General features: G+C 39.0%; 1 protein-coding gene and 1 pseudogene across 1 annotated transcript in view; both read left to right on the top strand.

Moving 5' to 3' along the window:
* Nucleotides 1-23,879, top strand: part of Ccdc171 (coiled-coil domain containing 171) — a 350,758-nt gene that overhangs the window by 157,467 nt on the left and 169,412 nt on the right. Inside the window, 3 exon segments of the mRNA XM_038333866.1 lie at nucleotides 469-695; nucleotides 972-1,154; nucleotides 3,978-4,163. Of these exon segments, the coding sequence (XP_038189794.1) occupies nucleotides 469-695; nucleotides 972-1,154; nucleotides 3,978-4,163 (596 nt within the window).
* On the top strand, nucleotides 16,904-18,386 carry LOC119816856 (annotated as a pseudogene).

The following is a 23,879-nucleotide window of genomic DNA, read 5'->3' as shown; positions in this document are numbered from 1 at the left end:
CAAGATGTGTAGCATACATAAGGACCCTCAGTCCATTAGACACAGGCTGGTTACTGAAATCCCACCAGGAAATAAGTAATTATAGTTGTAGGCTTTTAACTCTCCTGAATAAAGAAAATTGTGTTTTTTTTTTGTCTGAGAATATAAGTATTATGGAGCTAAGGTCATAAGCAGTCATAATTATGAATAGAAATCAAATTATAGGGAGTTTTAGAAAAGGAAAGGGAAGGTGGATTTCTAGAGCGATGCTGTTCCATGCGAAGGTCAGACTGGAAGTTCAGGAGGTTCTCTGTAGGGCTGCTGCTCAGTAGTGAGCCAAGCTTGTGCTCAGCTTTTCATAGTAAACCTCAATGGGGAAGTGGCTATAAAGGCATGAGAGCTACATAACTGAGGAATTCTATTGTGATCACTAACACTGTAAAATTAACATGAGGCAACTCATATATTGTGCTTTTTTTTCCTTTGAAGATCCAAATTCCAGAATCTGTGGACATTTACTCATAGGTGCAGCCAAGAGTTCTTTTGCAAAACTAATGGATAAAATTAGTTTGGCAATGGAAAGTATACCTCTGCATAGCAGCCGGAGCATAACGTATGTAGAGAAAGATTCCCTGGTTCAGAGGCTGGCCCGTGGACTTCACAAAGTGAACACACTGGCCCTGAAGTATGGTTTGCGCAGCCATATGCCCATTATGGTATGTGCTATTTCATTCAGTAGTGACTTTAGGATTTGGGCTAGAAAGTGTATTAGCATATTTATAGTTTAAATCAATTGTATGTTAATAATTAAGTTTCACAGAATCTTTTAATAAAATAAAGCTTCTTGAATAAGTTTACTGGGTTTAGAGATAGCTAGTATTATTTTTTTGCATTATTAATGTTTGAATTCAACTTACCAAAACGCTTGTTGGTATTGATTTGCTAGTAAATCTGTAGCTGATGTTTGTAAATGTACTCTTATTTAATGACAGAAAAGTACTGCATCATTACAGAAGCAAATATTTGGATTTACGCAAAGGCTGCATGCAGCTGAAGTGGAGCGCCGCTCTCTGCGCCTAGAGGTTACAGAATACAAACGGACTCTGAGTGAAATGAAAAAGGAGCTTGACAAATCACAGAATCTGCAGATGCAGTTAAATGAATTCAAGCACTCTGTAAGTAGATCTGGCGTAGTAAACCATGGTTTTGTGATACCTCTTTCTATATGATTTCCTTAACAGTGTTTGTTTGGTTAATAGAAGCAATTCAAAGTCCCTTCAATAGGATTGCTTTGTTTTAAAAGTTTCTGTTATTTATTTTCTAGTTTTTTTTTATAGAGAATAGATTTTTTTCATACAATATCTTTGAATAGTTTCCCTTACCCCCAACTCTTCTCAGATCTTCCCTGTTTCTCCTCCCACCCAATTCTTGACCCCTTTTTTCTCTCTTTCATTAGGAAACAGACCATCTAAAAAATAACAATCAAAACAAACCAGAATAGGACAAAACAAACAAGCATGTAGGAAAAAAAATGAGCCAAAGAAAAAGTACAAGAAATACGTATAGGCACAAGAGACACTTGTTTTCACTCACAGGAATCCCTTAAAAACTCAAAACCAGAAACTATATTATATATCCAAAGGACATGTAAGGTTATAAACAAAGAGCCTCCGTCTACTTCCAGGCATGGAACCTGCCCTTAAGAGTGGTTTATATTCCCCAATTTTTCATTCTTTCTTTCTCTCTCTCTCTCTCTCTCTCTCTCTCTCTCTCTCTCTCTCTCTCTCTCTCTCTATCATCTATCTATCTGTCTATCTATATCGATCTGTCTGTCTATCTGTCTATCTATCTATCTATCTATCTATCTATCTATCTATCTATCTATCTATCCATTCATTCATTGTCAGTGTATGTGTTTTTGGGTGTGAATGTATTTTGTGTTTGTGTATGCTCGCTCATGTGCACGTTTGCACCACAGCATGAGTGTGGAAGTTGGAGGACTACGTTTAGGAGTTGGTTCTGGGAATGAGCCTCAAGTTGTCATTCAGGCTTGCATGACAACAGCTACTTTGCCCTGCAGACCTGTCTTGTTTTTCCCAGAATGCCATTTTAAAGCATATATTTTTATTTTAATTAAAACTTGTATTTGTGCACCTGCTACAGGCATGTGACTAACAAAGCTAATAGCCCTAAAAGGTGTATGATGAAATGTGGCCATTAAGTAGGATGGCTTTTCCCTTAGAAAACTTCCCTTTTAGAATGCTTTCTATTGAGAAGCCAGCCTGCTGTTTGTGGAAGGGACAAAAATCTCCTTGCTTATATTTTGAATAATTTTTATTCTTATGCTTTATACATTATTATAATTTGAATGCTAATATTAGATTATTTAGTGATATTTTAGTATTATATATATGTTCAGGCTATAAATTTATCTTCAAATCTAATTCAAGCAAAGCTTTCTCTTTCTGTGAGTTGCATCATTTCTGGGCCTTGGAGAAAATATTTTTTGTCTTATTTGTCAGAAAATTGGGAGATTAAAGAGCTTCATAAGATAGCAATAGTTTGATGTTTTCTATATATCTAGTAAGATTTTCATTCTGCCATTCTTAGATTTTTTTTAAGAATTCAAATAAGGCTACATTATGTTTGTGATGAATTACATGAATCCCCTTCAAATCCACGCTGACAGGGGGCAAGCTAACTCTTAGATGACTACATGTGCAGGTAGAACCATGAAGGGGAGCCGTGTGTCTCCCTAGTTTCACATGTACTTCATGGAATGCACCTTCCGTGAAACATTTTTCCTTGTGCACTTGAAGATAACAGTGTCAGGTGTCTTATAACTGTGTTTTACTCACTCAAGTGCCTTGAAGAAGGGATATTCAAGTGGTCTGACCTAGACCCCATGAGCCTTTATGGGAGGCTGGGCCTGTGGAGAGCTCTCGTTAGTCCTTCAGGGCTGTGTCCTGCCCTCCAAGTAGTCACCGCTTGTAAGTCATCTTTTATATTATGGTGTAGAGTTTCATTAGCAGGTGTCACATATGAATATCGTTCATTCTTTTCTGTGCTGAGTGAGAAAGCTAAATGAGTTCTCAACTCAGTACAGCTATTTCCACGCAAGATGTATGCAGGTAAGAGAATAAGGCAAATTTTGATAATTACAATTGTGGGAAAACGAGAAACGCTAGCCTGAGAATGTGAGTGTGGGTAGGAACTGCTAGAGAAGACATGGGGCCAGAGAGATCCAAACAGTAGCATAATGAACACAGACCCAAATAATCATTCCAATACTAATGATCATTTGAATATTTTTTCATAATCATAATATTTACAAAAAGCTTTTTTTTCAATTTGGAAGTTGGGTGTGGTGGTACATGCCTTGAATCCCAGCACTCAGGAAATAGAGGCAGTCACAGATCTCTGTGACTTTGAGGCCAACCTGGTGCTGCAGAGCAAGTTCCAGGACAGCTAGGGCTACACAGAGAAACCCTGGCCCAAATAAACCAAAGCAAACCAAACCAAAAACCAAACTTTATTTGGAATTTCAAGTGTTTTCTAAGATTTTGTTTGACAAAAAGATAACTTTTAAAGTATGATTATTATACTTTAAAAACAAAAGTGATAGTTTATTTTGACTTTTTCTGAGCAAAACAAATTTTATGTTTTGTTTTATAATAAGTTCTTAGAAATGTTTGCCATTACATTATTTTTCAAATTTCTATTTATGTATAGGTATCTGTGAGTGTATGACATGTGTCCAGGTACCTGTGAAAGCCAGAAGAGGGCATGATGTCCCCTGGATGCTAATTGTGAGCCCATCCCCTTGTGGCAGCTTGGAACTGAATTCTGTTCTGGATGAGCAGTTGGTGCTCTTAAGCACAGAGCCATCTCTCCAGCCCCATGCTATGTTCTTTATATTACCAAATACTGCTCTGAAGAATAAATAGTACAACAATACAATTGGCTTGCAACTGATTTTTTTCCTCTTCTTCTTAAAGAAATTGATCACCCATGAGAAGTTTGAAAGTGCATGTGAAGAACTAAATAATGCATTACTTCGGGAACAGCAGGCTCAAATGCTGTTGAATGAACAGGCCCAGCAACTACAGGAGTTGAATTATAGACTTGAGTTGCACTCCAGCGAGGAAGCTGACAAAAACCAGACTCTTGGAGAAGCTGTTAAGGTATAGCATCTCTTGTATAATGAGTTATTTGTTGCTTGTATGGATCCTGGTTTGCTTGTGCATGTCATGCGTAGTTCCTGATATAGGCGATAGATCCAAAGGTGTGAAATCTTTCTCCATAAATGGTTTGTAAGGATGGTGTGAGGTGTCAGTCTGTCCTCACCTCGAGCCTTCATTTACATGTATGGAAAATGTAAAGTGGGCTTTACTGACTGGTTGAAAACAGCATAGGTATTTTTCCAGTAATAACTTTTTAAAATGTGTTTTTTATTGAAATATTTTTCATATAATATATTCTGATTGTTTCCCTTCCTCCAACTCCTCCCAAATCTTCCCTATCTACCCACCTACCTACCAACTACATACCCGTTCTTTCTCTCTCTCTTTAGAAAACAAAGGCAAACAAAAGCTAAACTAGAATAAAAAATAAAGAAAAAATAAGAAATTCACACACACATATACACACACAGAGTTTTTGTGGGCTTGTTGCTGCTGCTTGTTGTGCTATCCCTGTTTTCTGGGAGGCAGGGGGTGAGAAGCCGCAGAGGCAATGACACAGACGCTCTTTATTGTAAAAAGCAGGGGTAGGGGTGGAGGGTAGAAGGGTATAGAGTTGGGGAAATTAAGCTGCCGTAGGAACGTTTCTGGTTGGTCCTTTTAAAACTGGTGGTCACTGCTGGTGTGTTGTGATTGGCTAGGAGCATGCGTCATTAGTTGCCATACTTTTGGTCTGCTGACAGGTCGTCTTGGCCAATTTTGCTTACTCATTGTGAATTTGTGTTTGTTTGTGCTTATGTGATTGCCCTGCCTTAACACACACACACACACACACACACACACACACACACACACACACCCTGTAAAAACAAAAATTTAGAAACTGTTATATACAAGCAAAAGATCAATAAGATAAAATGCCTAGACAAAGCTGTATGAGACAAAACATCTATAAAATTCTATTGAGTTCATTTTGTCTTGGCCATCTACTGCTGGGCTTGAGACTGCTCTTAGGTGCGGTTAACTGTGAGATTAAACGTGAGATTCCATTGGAGAAAACTAATTTTTCCTTGTAAACAATGTCAGCTAGATACTGCTTCTTGGTTAGGGATGGGAGGCTATATCTACTTCTTTTCAGCACTGGGATCTTGTCTAACTTGAACCTCTACAGGCCCTGAGCGTGTTGCCACAGGCTCTGTGAGTTCATACGTGCTTCAGTCCTGTTGTGTTTGGGAAGAAACTGTTTCCTTGCTATCAGATATTCCAATTGCCTTTGCAATCTTTCTGTGTCCTCTTCTACATGGCTCCCTGAGCCCTGAGGGGAGGGGCTTGATGAAGGTAATCTCATTTATGACTTTGTTTTCCCGAAGTTTTCTACTCTCAGCACATAGATTTCTGTGTTAGTTCTTATCTACTGCCAAGAGGAAGCTTCTCTGCTGATGGCTTAGAGAGGTACTGATCTAGAGTATAGCAGTATGTCATTAGGTGTTATTTTATTGCGATGTTTATTTGGTTTTCTCCTAGGTTCATGGCCTAGGTTCTTGGCCACCTGTGCATTGTCAGACATGGGTTTTATCTCATAGAATAGACCTTAAACCTAAGCAAAGAGTAGTTGGTTACTACTATAATTCTTGTGTCACTATTGCACCAGCATATGGTGCAGGCAGGTCACTCCTGTAGATTTTAGGGTTAGTAGCTGGGTTGCTGGTACCTTTTTCCTCTGGTAGCATTCAGAGCACCTTCCAATACCATGAACACTAGTCAGTAGGGTTGGAGGCTCTAGGTAGGCACCAACTCATCTTCTCTGTGTTTAATGAGATAAACGAATGTTGTCTTTAGCAATAGGGTTTATCATCAGTTTGTGGAGAACAACCGATAGCCTTGGAAATAACTTGAGTGGTTTGGGGTTTCCATACAGCCCCTTTGGCCAATGGCTCAACTAGATATAACTCATTCCTGACACTAGAGATTTTACTTGTTGGTGAAAGATTTCTATTTAGGGCTTTGTCTCCACCATTATTTAGTGACATCATTTAGATTTCTTTCATATATGTATCTAATTTGAGAAGTGTCTACAGTAGTCGGTTTTCATATGACCCCTCAAAAGGCTCTCAATATTAGTTCCCCATCTTCCCTCTCTTACCTTTCTCTCCATCTCCCCATTTAATCCCCCTCTTATGATTCCCCAGTCTCTCTATAACTACATGTTTTATTTCACCTTCCTTGGGAGATACCCTAGACTCTTACGCTGTACCTAACCTCTGTGGTCCCATGGATTGTAGCATGCCTACCAAAGGTTTAAGAACTAATATCCACATATAAAAGAATATATAAAATACTTGAATTTTTTGGGTATAGGTTACTTCACTCAGGATGAGTTTTTCCTTTGATTTGGGAGGATTTGATTTCCTTTGATCTTCTCCTTTGTCTATTCCTGTTATTCTCATATTTGGTCTTTTCATAGTGTTCCAGATATTCTAGATAGTTTGTGCCTGGATTTAACACATTCTTTGCCTGAGGTCTTCACTTCTTCTACATTGTCTCCAGTCCTGAGATTCTTCCATGCCTATAATCTGTTGGTGAGGTTCACCTCTGAGGTCTTTGTTTGACTTTCTAAATTTTTCATTTCCAGTTTTATTTTTGTTGCGTTTTTTATTGATTTTATTTCTTTATTACATTCTTCTTTTATGTTATGAATTGTTTTTATTATTTTATTTTACTGTTGTGTTTTCACACACTTCATTAAGGGATTTATCCTATCTTTTTCAAGTCCTTTGTAGGTGGACTTTTCTTTCCCTCCTGCTAGTTCCCAAATAACCAACATGGAGACTTAATGTTAACTATAAATACTTGGCTGATAGCTTAGGCTTGTTACTAATTAGTTCTTTTTTTTTTTTTTTTGGTTTTTCGAGACAGGGTTTCCCTGTAGTTTCTAGAGCCTGTCCTCGAACTAGCTCTTGTAGACCAGGCTGGCCTCGAACTCAGAGATCCTCCTGCCTCTGCCTCACGAGTGCTGGGATTAAAGGCGTGCACCACCACCGCCCGGCTACTAATTAGTTCTTACAACCTAAATTAGCCATATTTTCTATCTAAATTCTGCCATATGACTCATGCCTTGTTACCTCATTTTCTACACGTCCTGCTTCCTCTGCATCTGGCTGGCAACTCCCAAGACTCTGGCTTTTACCCCAGCATCCTCCTAGTCTGACTCTCCCACCTGTTCTGTTCTTGCCCAGCTATGGCTCAGTTAGATCTTTATTAATCAATGAGAGTAATGCATATTTACAGTGTACGAAAATTGTTCTACGGGGGGCTGGAGAGATGGCTCAGAGGTTAAGAGCATTGCCTGCTCTTCCAAAGGTCCTGAGTTCAATTCCCAGCAACCACATGGTGGCTCACAACCATCTGTAATGGGGTCTGGTGCCCTCTTCTGGCCTGCGGGCATACATGGAGGCAAAATGTTGTATACATAGTAAATAAATAAATATTTTAAAAAAGAAAATTGTTCTACGGCAGTCTTTGAATGCATTAATGATTGTTGTTTGGAAGTCCTTGTTTGTGCTTCAGTTGTTATTACACTTCTCAGGACCTACTACGTTAGTAGGGTTACTGGTTTCTGGTGGAGGCGTATTGTCTTGGCTGTTAAGTTTTGTGTATTTTGTGCTGGTGTCTCGTCATCTGGAGTTGGGATGACTGCGGTGATTCTAGGAGTTTATGTCTGGTCTTGTCTTTGGTGAGTGGGTGTTCTGTTCCTTAGTTTGCTCTCACTGGATCTTAGAAAAGCATGGTGGCCATGGATTGCCTGGTAGAGAATGCTTCTTCAGGTTGGGGAGTAGCTGAGAGGGATAGAGGTGGAGAAAAGGCTGTGAGGGGCTTCGGGAAAGCACTTGGGGATCCTGTCCACACCAAGAGGCAGGGTCCACAGGGAACTGGAGATGTGGTGGGAGGAGAGCCTCCTATGAGTCCACTGCAGTGAGGTTAATCTTGGGATTCAGGGATGAAAGGGCCAAGGGTGGAGGGCTGTACCAAGAGTGAGAGTTGGAGTCTCCAGTGGGTAGATTCGTGATGGGAGGCACGGCAGCTGCAAGTGGCTTGGTAAGGGCTGAGGGTGAGAATGGAGGACAGGAAGGGGGTGTGATTCACCTGCCCAAGTCCCGGCATGTTGTGACCTTTGGAGGTCCAGGAAAATAGTGTTTCTGGGCATTAGGGGCTGACACAAAGCTCTGGGAATGGACTAGAGGGGAGGGCTGAGAGGGTCCATAGGAAGGAGCAAAGCATCCAAGGCCTGGCAGAGTCCTCAATAGCAATGTTTTAAAAATTGGATTCCTTTGAATATATTTAATGTTTAGCTTTTTTCCTTTTTGATTGACAAATCTTATATGCTTGCGGTTGGAAAGATTGTGTTGTGTGACAAAACGTTCCCTGGGGAGATGCAATACATAGGCCTACTTACTCCAGGTAGAGAACCCACGAATCAGACCACAGTATGGATACCACCAAGTTCAACTTGGTGAGCCAATGAGTTTTTAAAGGATTATTTTCAGTAATATGGGTTGGGGTTACTTAAACAGGAAGAGAAAGAACTCAAAGGCAGGTGCATCACCAAGGCCCACCCTAGCATGAGAGATCGCTCACTAAGGTAAGAACCTGGAGTATACTGCAGAGCCCTACGCAGCTCAGCAGGTTGCAGTGTCCTTTCTAAGTGACTTTGTCTAAACTTCTGGTCTGGTTTCAACATCTGCTTTGCAGCTTTTTCTTTTCCAAGAGTCTTCTTGGCAGCTTGGTTTGGTTGAGACTTCTCTTCTGCTTGTCTTATCTGAGAGTGACTTTCAGCAGCTTTATTGCTTAGCCTCGGTAGGAGAGGCCTCGTGAACCTGGTCAGTTTCTGGGACTTCCTGAAGCTAATTTGAGTTGTTTATCTCTGATGGAAACTTTTTAAACATATCTATTATTCACATCATTTAACATCCACTCTTTTAGTAATTTTGAAATACACACTGTTTTTAACTATAGTCACTGAAGAATAGAGTACCAGAATTTATTCTTCTTGTGTAGCTATGACTTTGTACCATTTAACCAGCATTCCCCCCTTTCCAGACTCTGTTAACCACTGGATGTATGTGTTCTGTATTAACCTAATTTATTATTAATAAATTTATATTTATTCCATATTCTTCCTCATCTTCATTCATTTTTCTCCTCAAAGTAGTATAAAATGAATACCCTGGTATCTAAATCTTTATATACATATCTGTGATTTCTTAATTAGGATTAACTCCTAGATGAGGAATTACTTGGTCAAAAGCCATAAACCATTTTATTTTTGAGATAAGAGTCATGCCATAGAGTCCAAATTGACCTTGAAGTCACGATCCCTGTGTGTTAGCCCTCCAAGTACTGAGATTACAGGCATATGCCACCACACCTGGCTTCCCACAGACATTGTTAAAGTGCATATTTTATCAACTGGCTCACAGCAAGTTTTTAATGAATTTCATTAGCTCTTAGATGTTTGAAAACTGTACATTTGCCCAACCTGGCAGTTTCTGTTTACAGAATTTTTGCTAATTTAATACACATGTTTGTTATTTTAATTTATATTTCTTTGATTATTAATTCAGCATTTTTACAAGTATATTGATCATTAAACATTTTTGTGCTTCATGTCCTATAAATAGATAATATAATTAACAGGGTCATATGGGAGTCTTTCTGTAAATGCTGGCACTTGTGTTTAGATATCATATCTTCCAGATGATAGAGTTGCTTGAGTTGGTTTCTTTAAAATATGAGTAGCTTAAATGTTGTTGTCAGGAGTGGAAAATTGTTTAATTACTATCTCTTAATTAGAACTAGCAGGTGGTAATGTAAAAATGTTCTCTTGTGGGAGGTAGCATGGTTCAGTGGAAGAAAAAACTGGCCTTGGAACAAGGATTCTCTAATTCAAATCCCACTTCTGTCACTTGAGCAAATTACTTAACCTTTCTCAGCCTTGCTTTCTTCTGCAGAGATAGGGATAATGATACCCAAGTTACAGGATTTTCATGAGACTAAATTAAGATACTATTTGAAAGCAATTATATGCTTGATAAATATTCTTCTGTGGTTTTCATAAGGCTTTAAAACAATAAGATTTATAGGTTTCTATTTATAAAATAAAACACATTTCTGAATAGAAGATACAGAAAATAAAAGAGTAAAAACGCTGCCTATGATTTATTATCTAAAAATAGCCACATTTTAGGAATTTCTTTATATTTACTTATTGACTAATTTCATGTGTGTGTGTGTGTATGTGTGTTTATGTGTGCGTCTCATATAGTGGAAGGGGAGAATGACTCCCACAAGTTGTCCTCTGACCTACACATTTATGATGCGCACACACATAATAAGTACATGTAAAAGAAGGAGGAAACTTGCCTTTGGTTTTTAGTTTATAATCATTACTGATTTAAGGGAGCTTTATTCCTTGATTATACATATTTAAAAATAACATGAATTGACATTGGATATTGAAAAATATTTTCTAAGCACCCATTGAGATAATTATATTGTTTTTCTTTCTTACTATATTATGCTATGTTAGATTATATTGGGTATTAGTCTGTGAGCGAGCTAAGGATTTTTTGGCATGTATGGTGAACAAGTAAACATAAAACAAAAGAATAAGTAATAAAGGTTGTACCTGGCATAATCACATGTGGAATAGTGTCTTAGTTCTTTCTCTGGCTGCTGTAACAGAACACCATAGACTTGGTAATTCATACAAACAAAAATTTACTTTTCACAGTTCTTGAGGGTGCAAGAATAGCAGCAAGGTTTTGGCATCTGTTGAAGGCCTTTCTACATCATCCTGTCACAGACAGCAAAGTGCCAAACAACTTGGGTAATGAGAAAGGGAAAGTAGCTAAACTTACCCCCCTTTTTTGAAGACAAATCATAAGGAAATTTATTTTTAAATCATTTTTGGTAAACATGTAATTATATCATTTATTAAAGATGAATGCAAAATCATTATGCTAATGAAGTAATAGCCTTATTTTTTCATGAAGAATTAATTTTTGGCTGATTATATGATATTGCAAGATACAGAATATATTTAAGACTTTTCAGAGTCTATCAATCTATTTTTAAAATAATTTTTATTGAGCTCTATATTTTTCTCAGCTCCCCTCCCTATTTCTCCCCTCCCCTTCTACCTTCTCCCTTAGTCCTCATGCTCCCAATTTACTCAAAAGATCTTGTCTTTTTATACTTACAATGTAGATTAGATTCATGTATGTCTCTCTTAGGGTCCTCATTATTGTCTAGGTTTTCTGGGATTGTGAATCATAGGCTTGTTTTCTTTGCTTCATAAAAGCCACTTATGAGTAAGTACATATGATATTTGTCTTTATGGGTCTGGGTTACCTCACTCAGTATATTTTCTAGATCCATCAATTTCCCCGTAAATTTCAAGATGTCAGTATTCTTTTTTGCTGTGTAGTACTCTATTGTGTAAGTACCACATTTTTCTTTTCTATTCTTTGGTCGAGGGGCATTTAGGTTGTTTCTAGGTTCTGGCTATGAAAAACAATACTGCTATGAACATAGTTGAGCACATATCCTTGTTGTATGATTGAGCATCCTTTGTGTATATGCCCAAAAGTGGTATTGCTGGGTCTTGAGGTAGATTGTTTCCTAATTTTCTGAGAAATTGCCATACTGATATCCAAAGGGGCTGTACCACTTTACACTTCCCACCAACAATAAGAGGAGTCTCTTCCTTTACCCTACGTCCTCCTTCCAGCATAAGTTGTCATTCAGGTGTTTTTGATCTTGACCATTCTTACAGGTGTAGATGTACTCTCCGAGTTGTTTTGATTTTTCATTTCTCCTCTGATGGGCTCAGGTATGTTCGCGCATTTCCTTAAGTGTCTTTCAGCCATTTAGATTCCTCTGTTGTCGAGTTCTCTTGTTTAGGTCTTGTACCCCATTTTTTTAAGTTGTATTATTTATTCTTTTTGATGACCAGTTTCCTTGAGTTATTTGTATATTTTGGAGATCATCCTCTGGTCCTCGATGTGGGGTTAGTGAAAATTTTTTTTGTTTTCCCATTCTGTAGGCGTCATTTTGTCTTGTTGAACCATGTCCTTTGCTTTCAGAAGAGTTTCAGTTTCAGGACGGTCCCATTTATTAATTGTTTTCTCTCAGTGTCTGTGCTGCTGGAGTTATATTTAGGAAGTGGTCTCCTGTTGCCAATGAATTCAAGTGTACTTCCCACTTTCTCTTCTATGAGGTTCAGTGGTTTTAAATTGAGGTCTTGATCCATTTAGAATTGAGTTTTTGTGCATGGTAATAGATATGGGATATATTTTCATCCTTCTACATGTTTATATCCAGTTATGCCAGCCACCATTGTTGACTATTCTTCTTTTTTCCATTTATTACTTTTGCTTCTTTGTCAAAAGTCATGGTATAGGTGTGTGGATTGATATCTGAGTCTTGATTCAGATCCTCTGTTTTTATGCAATACCAGGCTGTTTTCAGTACTGTGGCTCTGTAGTAGAGTTTTAAAGTCAGGGATTGTGATGCCTCCAGAAGTTCCATTATTGTATAGGATTGTTTGGCTATCCAGGGTTTTTTTGCTTTTTTCATATGAAGCTGAGTATTGTTCCTTTCAAGGTCTGGTGAAGAATTTTTCTGGATTTTGGTGGGCATGTATATGAATCTGTAGATTGTTTTTGGTAAGATCATCATTTTTTACTATGCTAATTTACCCTGCCCAAGAACATGGGAGATCTTTCCAGTTTTCTGGTGTTCTTCTTTAATTTTCTCCCTTCAAAGATTTTAAGTTCTTGTCATATAAGTCTTCCCACTGTTTGGTTTAGAGTTACTCTTGAGATATTTAATGCTATTTGTGGCTATTATGAAGGGTGATATTTCTCTGATTTCTTTTCAGCTCATTTATCATTTGTGTAAAGGGGGGATATGTGTCATATTTTTGAGCTATCTTGTATCCTGCTACCTTACTGAAAGTGTTTATGAGTGTAGAATTCCTTGGTAGAATTTTTGTGATGCATATGTAAACTATCATATCATCAACAAATAATGAGACTCTGACTTTCTAATTTGTATCCCCCTTGATCTCACTTTGTTGTCGATTATGCTCTATTCTAGAATCTCGAGAAACTATATTGAATAGATATGGAGAGAGTGAAAGAAACCTCGTCTTGTTCCCTGATTTTGGTGGGATCGCTGAGTTTTTCTCCATTTAGTTTGACATTGGCTGTTAGCTTGCTGTATATCACATTTATTATGTTTAGGTATGTTTCCTTGTATCCATGTTCTCCCCAAGACCTTTATCATGAAGGGATGTTGTATTTTGTCGAAGGCTTTTTTGGCATCTAATGAAATGATCATGTGTTTTTTTTTTCCAGTTTGTTTATATGGGGGATTACATTGACAGATTTTCGTATGTTGAATCATCCCTGCATCTCTGGGATGAAGCTGACGTGATCATGGTGGATGATTTTTCTGATGTGTTCTTAAATTCAGTTTGTCAGTATTTTATTGAGTATTTTTGCATCAATGTTCATTAGTGAGAATGGCTCATAACTTAAGAGAACATTTATTTTTTATGAAGCTGGACATCAGGGAGGGCTACTGTGAGATGGGTACTAGATAATATGTCTACTAGATATACAGGAATGAGGGAGCTGTTCCTGGAGAGTGGATAAAAGTATGTTAGTTACTGAAGAACAGAGACCCCAGTCTCTTCACACATGAATATGAATCTTAATATATAACCCCTGTTATGATTCAAGGGCAGTTTGGTCTGAGAAATTACCGTTGAAAATGGTCTAGTTTTTTTCAGAATCAATATTGTTATAGGAAGAACTTGAAATCATTTCAGCAAGGATGTTGTTACATGCAGGTATAGAACACAAAAGTCTTTGGGGAAATTCAGCATTACAGTTCATATTATTTCACATCAACTAAGAAAATTTATATCTCAGGTGGTATGAATAAAAAAACGTACTGAAGTGTCAGGGGCCATGACAGATACAGCAGGTGATAACCTACCAGATGAGTGATTCTCTGGTAGGGTGCCCCACCTGTAAAGGCTGTGGAGTTACTGACTGTGGAAACCAGTTGCTCCTGTCTGTAATTTTTTCTCATGAGTCACTTTATTTCCTTCCTAAGAATTTCATTTCCTCCCTAAAAATAGCTTTGGGTATTTTCCGACTGCTTGTATATTTATCTCATGAAAATATTCCATCTATTGTACACATGTATCTGTGGCCAGCCTTACAGACCAGGCAACAATGACACACACCTTTAATCCCATTAGCCACACTAACTTGCCATAGAAACCAGGTAGTAGTGGTGCACGCCCTTAATCCCAAAACTAGAGAAGATTATAGAATGGGAGGAGACAGCTCTCAGTCTCAGTCTCATTCAGAGGACTCCTGGAAGCAGGATCACCATTTTTGGACTGAGGTCAATGTGAGTTGCTGCTGCTTTGCTTTTCTGATAGTCAGATTGACTTCAGTTATTAAAATACAAATGAAATGCCACTACACACAACATTTTCAATAAAACCATATAAGAAAACTTTCCTAATCTAATGAAAGAGTTGCCTATCAAGAACTCTTGTGTGATACTTTTAATATCCTTTCTTTATTTTGTACATTTAGTGTTATGATTATTATGTGCCATGGGAGTTTCTTTTCAGATTCTATCTATTTGGTGTTCAATTAAATAGAAACAAAACAAACAATAAAAATCAGTACAAAGAAACGATGAAACGGAATTGGTTCTTTGAGAAGATCAGCAAGATTGGCAAACTTTTAGCAAGTTAACCAAAAGACACAGAGAAGATCCAAATCAATAGAACTGGATATGAAAAGGGAAACTTTAAAACAGATATTGGCAAAATCTAGAGAATCAAAAGAACAAACTTTAAAAATCTGTATTCTACCAAATTGCAAACACTAAAAGAAATAGATGAATTTCCCAATATATGACCTGCCACAGTTAAATCAAGATGGAACAAACAATTTAAACAGGCCAATAACTCTAGTGAAACAGAGCTTTAATTGAAAAATCTCCTTTTCTGCTCAAAAAGCTCAGGATTAGATGGATTCTGTGCAGCGTTCTATTAGACCTTCCAAGAATCAATTCCATTACTCCTCAAATTATTCTAAAAAGTAGAAACAGAAGGAACGTTGCCCAACTCATTTTATGAGGTCAGGGTTACCCTGATAACTAACTTATATAAAGACCCAACAAAGAAAGAGAATTATAGACAAATTTCCCTTATGAACAGAGGTGAAAAACTTCTTAATAAAATGCTTGGAAACTGAATCTAAGAACACATAACAAAGATCATCCACCACAATCAAGTAGGCTTTATCACAGAGATGTAGAGATGGTTCAGTATACATAAATTGATAAATGTGTTCTACAATATAAAGAAAAAACTGAAAGAGAAAAACCACATGATCATCTCATTCTATTCAGAAAAGGCCTTTGACAAAGTCCAACGTGACTTCCATGATAAAAGTTCTAGGAAGACATATCTCAGTATACTAAAGGCAACTTACAACTCATAGCCAATATCAACCTAAACAGAAAGAAGCTCGAGAAATTCAAAACATTTTTCCAAAAGTCAGGACCAAGACAAGATTGTCCATTCTTTCCATACTTATTCAAGATAGTACTTTAAGTCTTAGAGCAAACAATAAGACAACTGAAGGAGATCAAAGAGATACAAATAGGAAAGGAAGATGTCAAGTATCTTTATTTGCAGATGATATGATTATACAAATAAATGACACTAAAAGCTCCACAAGGAAACTTCTAAAGCTGATAAACACTTTCAGCCAAGTAGCATGATACAAAATTAACTCCTAGATCAGTAGCCTTCCCATATACAAATGATAAATGGACTGAGAAAGCAATTAGGAAAACAGTGCCTTTCACAGTAGCCTCATTACCTTAGGACAATCCTACTTAGTCAGGTGAAAGACCAGACACATGATGTATGGGCAACACTAACTGGACTTAATATGTGTTATAGACACATACATGTATATTCGCATATATACATGTAACAATAAGTATAGAAGAAGAGGACACAAATTTCAGAGTAGGTGGTGGGCAGAGTATGGGAAGAGTTGGAGAAGGGAGAGGGAAGGATAAAAATGATGTTAATATAGTTAATATATAATCATATATTAAATTCCCAAACAATTAAGAAAACATGGTATCTATACTGATGTTTGTATCAGTTATAAAGAACAAAGTCATGTTGTTTGTAGGACAATGGATGCAACTCAAGATAATCATTAAGTGAATTAAATCAGTCTTGAAAAGACAAATATTATTTATTATTTCTCACTTGTGGCTCCTAGATTTTATACATACATACCACACACACATAGACACACATGCATACACACACACACACACACACACACACACACACGGAATTAGAAATAAAACTGCATATAGAAACAAAGGAGAAATAGTAGGGAAGAGAAAAAGGAGGGTAAGAGAATATGCATCCTGAAGTGCTTTATATACTCCTGTAAAATATCTTTATCCTTATGTAACCCAGTATCGTGTACAATGGAATATGCTAATAACAAGAAAAATATATGAAATAATTTAAGAATCTTTTAATGGACACACCCAGAATATAATTAAAATAACATCTGTTGGTCGCCGTTACTCTGAGCAAAGAACTGTGGGCAGAGGAAGTCGGGGTTAGAGAGGATTGGGAGAAAGACACTTTGCTGTGCTCACATCGAAGTCAAGGTGCAAACATGCAGAGCAATAAAACCTTTAACTTGGAGAAGCAGAACCATACTCCAAGGAAGCACCACCAACATCACCACCAGCAGCACCAGCAGCACCAGCAGCAGCAGCAGCAACCACCCCCACCAATACCTGCAAATGGACAGCAGGCCAGCAGCCAGAATGAAGGTTTAACCATTGACCTGAAGAACTTTAGGAAACCAGGAGAGATGTTCACTCAACGAAGCTGTCTCTTTGTGGGCAATCTTCCTCCTGACATCACTGAGGAGGAAATGAGGAAACTTTTTGAGAAATATGGGAAAGCAGGCGAGGTTTTCATTCATAAGGATAAAGGCTTTGGCTTTATTCGCTTGGAAACACGAACCCTAGCGGAAATTGCCAAAGTGGAGTTGGATAATATGCCACTCCGTGGAAAGCAGCTACGTGTGCGCTTTGCCTGTCATAGTGCATCCCTTACAGTCCGCAACCTTCCTCAGTATGTGTCCAACGAACTGCTGGAAGAAGCCTTTTCTGTGTTTGGCCAGGTGGAGAGGGCTGTGGTCATTGTGGATGACTGAGGAAAGCCCTCAGGGAAAGGCATTGTTGAGTTCTCAGGGAAGCCACCTGCTCAGAAAGCTCTGGACAGATGCAGTGAAGGCTCCTTCTTGCTAACCACATTTCCTCGGCCTGTGACCGTGGAACCTATGGACCAGTTAGATGATGATGAGGGAACTTCCAGAGAAGCTGGTTATAAAAAGCCAGCAATTTCACAAGGAGCGAGAACAACCACCCAGATTTGCACAGCCGGGGTCCTTTGAGTATGAGTATGCCATGCGCTGGAAGGCACTCATTGAGATGGAGAAGCAACAGCAGGATCAAGTGGACCGCAACATCAAGGAGGCTCGTGAGAAGCTGGAGATGGAGATGGAAGCAGCACGCCATGAGCACCAGGTTATGCTAATGAGGCAGGATTTGATGAGGCGTCAAGAAGAGCTTCGGAGAATGGAGGAGCTGCATAACCAAGAGGTTCAGAAACGAAAGCAGCTAGAGCTCAGGCAAGAAGAGGAATGCAGGCGCCGTGAGGAAGAAATGCGGCGGCAACAAGAAGAAATGATGCGGCGACAGCAGGAAGGATTCAAGGGAACCTTCCCTGATGCGAGAGAACAAGAGATACGGAAGTTCCAAATGGCTATGGGAGGTGCTATGGGCATAAACAATAGAGGTGCTATGCCCCCTGCTCCTGTGCCAACTGGTACCCCAGCTTCTCCAGGACCTGCCACTATGATGCCAGATGGAACGTTGGGATTGACCCCACCAACAACTGAACGTTTCCGCCAAGCTACTACAATGGAAGGAATTGGAGCAATTGGTGGAAATCCTCCTGCTTTCAACCGTCCAGCTCCTGGAGCTGAATTTGCTCCAAATAAACGCCACCGATACTAAATAAAAGTTGCAGTGTCTAGTTTCCCGCAGCCCTTAAAAGAAAGGTATTTTTTTTTTTTGGACTAGCCAGAATTCTACCCTGGAAAAGTGTTAGGGGTTTTTCCCAATAGATAGGTCTTCCCTGCCTGTAATACTCTAGGGAGTATGCTTGGAGGCAGAGGGCAAGGGAGGGGTGTTATTTAACAAATCAAAGTCTGTGGTATATTGCTTTCTCAAGTCTGTCTGGTGCATTCCTGAAATGTATTGATTGTTGAGGGCCTTGAATCATAGCAAAGTGAACTCAGAGAACTCCATTAATCTTGATCATTCCTGTTTCCTTCTTTCCTTCCTTGCTTTCTTCCTTGCATCCCTCCTTCATTCATCATGTTTTCATTACTTTTTCATCTTTATTCCCCTCAACCCCAGAGACACTGCCACATATATACCACAAAACCTAAACATCCTCCAATGACCTAGCCCAGTTCCTCCACTCACTCCCAGGTGAGAATTCAGACAAATGTCCGCAGAGGTTACAACATACATACAGTTCTGTTATATCTCGTATATAATCCCTTCATGTCCTAAGGAAGACATTTTCTCTTAGAGGTTTTCATTTTAGTATATCTTTAAAAAAATGTCTTGTGTTAACTTGCCTCCATGTTTTTCTTGGGTAAGGACTACTCAAGAATGAATGCCCTTTTCTGTCTGATATTGCTGTTCACAGCTTTTCTTGATAGGCCTAGTACAATCTTGGGAACAGGGTTGCTGTGTGTTGAAGGTCTGACAGTAGCTCTTAGCCTTGCCTATCTTAGGTAGTTACGCTGTGCATTTTTTATTGGTGTACTGTTTGATTTGTTCCTGATACCTTCAATTTGAAATTTTTCTGAGAAATGGAGCAGTTATGCAGCATCACCTTATTAAAATACATTTGAAGCCTTTTAAAAAAATAACATCTGTTATATAATTCATTTTCACAGAATAAGGATTATTAACATCATTACTTAATTTAAAAGTTTTATCATTTTTACTTTAAACCCATATGTTTTTATCTTCCTATATATGGAAGGATTTGGAGGGAAGAAAAGTAAGGAGAAAATGATCTAATTATATTATATTGTAATCTCAAAAATAAAAACCTTTTGATACAGTTAGTAAGGTGGTCATGACTTTAATCCCAGCACTGGGGTGGGAAGTGGGAGTAGAGTCAGGTAGAACTCCAGCCTGCTTTACATGACACTATCTGAAACAAAACAGTCACTGCCTATGCGCATCACTAGCTCATCTGTAGCTCTGTCATTTACTGCATTGTTGACTGTACACTCAACAAGAACCCATAAGCAGAAGAGTCGCTGAGTTACAGATACAGGTGTTTCTAAGTTTGTCTGCTGTTTTTCTTCTAAAGCATTGGATAGGGTTTTTTTCAGGTCCAGTATTTTTCTTCACATGACTGAGACCACCCATCTAACTCCATACTTATTAGCATTAGGCATTATTATTATAATAGTGGAAACAGTATGTTTTTGCTCATATATTTTTATGTAGTTTTCTATTTTAGGGTATTTTTTGAAAAGAGAACTAATGCCATAATGTTCATTCAGATCAACACAATACAAAGACTTTACATTATCTTAGTTGGCAGTCACAACACACTCAGTTGAGTATTATAGCTATGTAAGTGAAAAAATTAGTTTCAGAGAACAGGACAGTATACATGATGAAGTTGCTGTACACAGAACTTAAACACTTTGGCCATGTTGCTTGACAGATTCTCTTTCAGCTCTTCATACCTTTAGGGGTTTTTATGCTGGAAAATTATAATTCTGATTGGCGATTCCAAGAGATCTTCATAGTTTACATTTGGAAAGAATACACTTATTTAAAGGGAAACTTGGTAAGCATAATATATTCTTTTTTAAAAATTTTATTTAATTTTCCAGGAGGTAGTGGCACATGCCTTTAATCCCAGCACTCAGGGACACAGAGGTAGGTGTATCTCTGTGAATTTGAGGCCAGCCTGGTCTACAGATGAGATCCAGGACAACCATAGATAAACAGAGAAACCCTGTCTCAAAAAACAAAACAAAACAAAACAAAAAACATAAATTCACATTTTAAAATTTCTTTTAATACCAACCATTTCCTCTTCCCTTCTTTCCTCCCGTTCCCCCTCCTCCCACTTCCCAGCCATGCCCCTCCCCATCCACTCCTCCTCTGCCTCCATTCAGAAAGGGGCAGGCCTTCTCCCATGGGCTTGAACAAAGCATGGTACATAAGTGAAGGCAGGACCAAGCTCCTCCCCCTACATCAAGGTTGGACTAATCCAGTTTGGGTAACAGGTTCCCAAAAGCCAGCTAAGCACAAGCTAGGGACAGGTTATGATCTCATTGCTAGGAGCCTTACAAACAGACCAAGCTAAACAACTGTTACACATCATGCAGAGGGCCTAGGTTAGTCCCATGCAGACTCTAACTGTTGGTCCGCAGCCTATGTGCTCCCAGGAGCTCTGGTCAAATGTCTCTATGAGTTCCCCTGTCATGACCTTGACACCCCCCCCCCCACCGGCTCATCTAATCCTACCTCCCTTTCTTCAGGAGAACTCCCAGAACTTAGCCCAGTGCTTGGCTGTGAATCTCTGCATCTGCTTCCATCAGTTACTGGATAAAGGCTCTCTGATGACAATTAGGGCAGTCACCAATCTGATTACACGGGAAGGCCAGTTCAGGTACCCTCTCCACTATTGCTAGGAGTCTTAGCTGGGGTCATCCTCGAGGATTCCTAGGCGTTTCCCTGGCATTAGGTTTCATTCTAACTCCAAAATGAGCGCCCCCATCACATAATATATTTTTGCATGTTATTGGAATATTTGCTTGATAGAATAAGGAAAATCTTTTTTTTTTTTTTTTAAAAAAAAAAAAAACCAGGACAGGGTTTCTCTGTAGCTTTGGAGCCTATCCTGGAACTAGCTCTTGTAGACCAGGCTGGTCTCGAACTCACAGAGATCCGCCTGCCTTTGCCTCCTGAGTGCTGGGATTAAAGGCGTGTGCCACCACCGCCCGGCAAGGAACTTTTTTTTTAAAATCATACTTTTTGAATATTTATTTATTATGTATACAATATTCTTTCTGCGTGTATGCCTGAAGGCCAGAAGAGGGCACCAGACCTCATTACAGATGGTTGTGCGCCACCATGCAGATTCTGGGAACTGAACTCAGGTCTGTTACAAGAGCACAAAGTGCTTTTAACTAACCCATTTGTCCAACTTTGTACAGTTTTCTATTGGTCACTTTTAACAGGTATGTATTTTTAAAAAATTCTTCTCTCATATATCACATCCCAATCCCAGTATCTCCTCCATGCTCTCCTCCCAGGCCCTTTCCTCTCCTCTCCCTCAGGTCCTTTCTCCTTCAGAAAAGAGTAGGCCTCCCAGGGATATCAAGTTACATTACGACTAGGAACATTCTCTCATATTAAGGCTGGACAAGACAACCCACTTGGAGGAAAAGGGTCCCAAAAACAGACATAAAGAGCCAGAGATAGCCCTGTTCCCATCGTTAAGTGTCCCACAAGAAGACCAACCTACACAACCATAACATATATCCGTAGGACCTAGGTCAGACCCATGCAGGATCCCTGGTTGTTGGTTCAGTCTCTGTGAGCCCTTGTGTGCCCAGGTCAGTTGATTCTGTGGGATGTTTTCTTGTGGTGTCCTGGACCCCCCTGGCTTCTGCACTCCTTCTTCCATCTCTTCCTAGGCTTTCCCTGAGCTCTGCCTAATATTTGGCTGTGGGTCTCTGCATCTGCTCCCCTCAGTTGTTGGACGCAGCCTCTCTGATGATGATTATAGTAGCCCTGGTCTACAAGTACCGCAGAATGCCATTCGGAATCATTTCAGTGACTTTTTCTTTCTGATCATGTTTGGTTCTGTCCTAGGTCTGTGAACTGGCTAGCCTCTGGGTTCTGATCATGTTTGGTTCTGTCCTAGGTCTGTGAACTGGCTAGCCTCTGGGTTCTGATCATGTTTGGTTCTGTCCTAGGTCTGTGAACTGGCTAGCCTCTGGGTTCTGATCATGTTTGGTTCTGTCCTAGGTCTGTGAACTGGCTAGCCTCTGGGTTCTGGCTGTCTAGGTAGTGTCAGGGGTGGGCTCCCTCTCGTTTCATGGATCTCAAATTGAACCAGTCTTTGGTTGGTCACTCCAAGTTCATGGCCTCACTTGGATATTCAGAGCCTGTTTTAGTTGAGGTTTAGATAAAATTGGGAATATTACAGACTTTTTTCTTTTTCTGTAATTAAGATGTACCTTTTATTACATAACAAAGCAAATTTTTATGCATGAAGCTGGTTGATTTCTTATACCAGCCTTCCAAAATCTTGTGAAAGCGTATATGTGTGACTTGGTACTCTTTATGAACCATTTAATTTTCCCTATATTGGACTGATCTTAGTACTTTGATTAGAACGATTATTTCTAGTCTTTCTGCTCCCCCTCTTCTGTGATGTTCCCTGAGCCCTAGTTCTGTTGAGTTCTGTTGTAGATGAATCTGTTGGTGCTGATTTCACAAAATTCACTGGTCTATGCATCATGGTCTGCTGTGGTTTTCTGTAGTAGTTTCTCTTTGCTGTAAAGAGTTTCCTTCTTTGATGAGGGGTGAAAACTACACTTATTCTGAGTATAAGGATATGTTTTAGAATGCAGTTAGGAGTTTTGTTAGTCTTGTAAAATGGTTGTAGTAAATTTTCTTCTAAGATCCATGACCTCAGTCACGCTGAGTAGTTGGCTATATTTCTAGTACCGGAGATGACTTGCCTCCTGTTGAGTGTGTCTTAAGTACAATTAGATCACTGTTGACTATAACAAAGATATGCATACCACTACTGCACCTTTGTGGATATCTTGTCATGCTGGTCATTGTCATAATCCATTGGCAGCATAGCTTGATAGGACTGTTGGCTGCTTCCCTTTCTTACAACTTAGTTCTCTCTGGAACTCTGAAAGCTACACTGCAAGAAGGAGGCTTTCAGCTTAGATCCAGCTTGGACGTTCTGAGTTCTGTGTCCAAAGTGTGTGGTGTTTTCAGCAATAAGAGATGACCTTCAACCTCTGAAAGGTAAGCAAGGGCAACAACAAAATCCTTTTTGTTTTGGGAGTCACTTGGACTACTGTAAAGAATTTGGGTTGAGGTTCCTCATGCCTGGTACTGGGGGAAGATGTTAGTCTGTGGTCCAGTGGGGATCATTTCAGCCCAAGTGGCATAATTTCATTAAAAATATTTATGTCTACACATACATTTTATGTGAAATTTTACAAAATGGTAGAATCACATGATCCCTTGAGGCTTTATGAAATGCCTTTGGTATATTTTTTTTCTCTTCTTACCTATTTCCTTCTGTACTGACCTCCTTCTCCCTCTGCAGTTAGGGACTCCCCTTCCATTTTTTCCCATTTCACCCCTTTTATCATGGAATTTGCTAGTCCTCTCTTTAGTGCCCCTCATAGTCGCAGTTTACTTTCCTCT

This window comes from Arvicola amphibius, chromosome 6, assembly GCF_903992535.2.
Source record: "Arvicola amphibius chromosome 6, mArvAmp1.2, whole genome shotgun sequence".
Classification (NCBI taxonomy): Eukaryota; Metazoa; Chordata; class Mammalia; order Rodentia; family Cricetidae; genus Arvicola; species Arvicola amphibius.
Note: the sequence above shows the minus strand (reverse complement) of the source record. Positions and strands in the feature narration are given on the sequence as shown.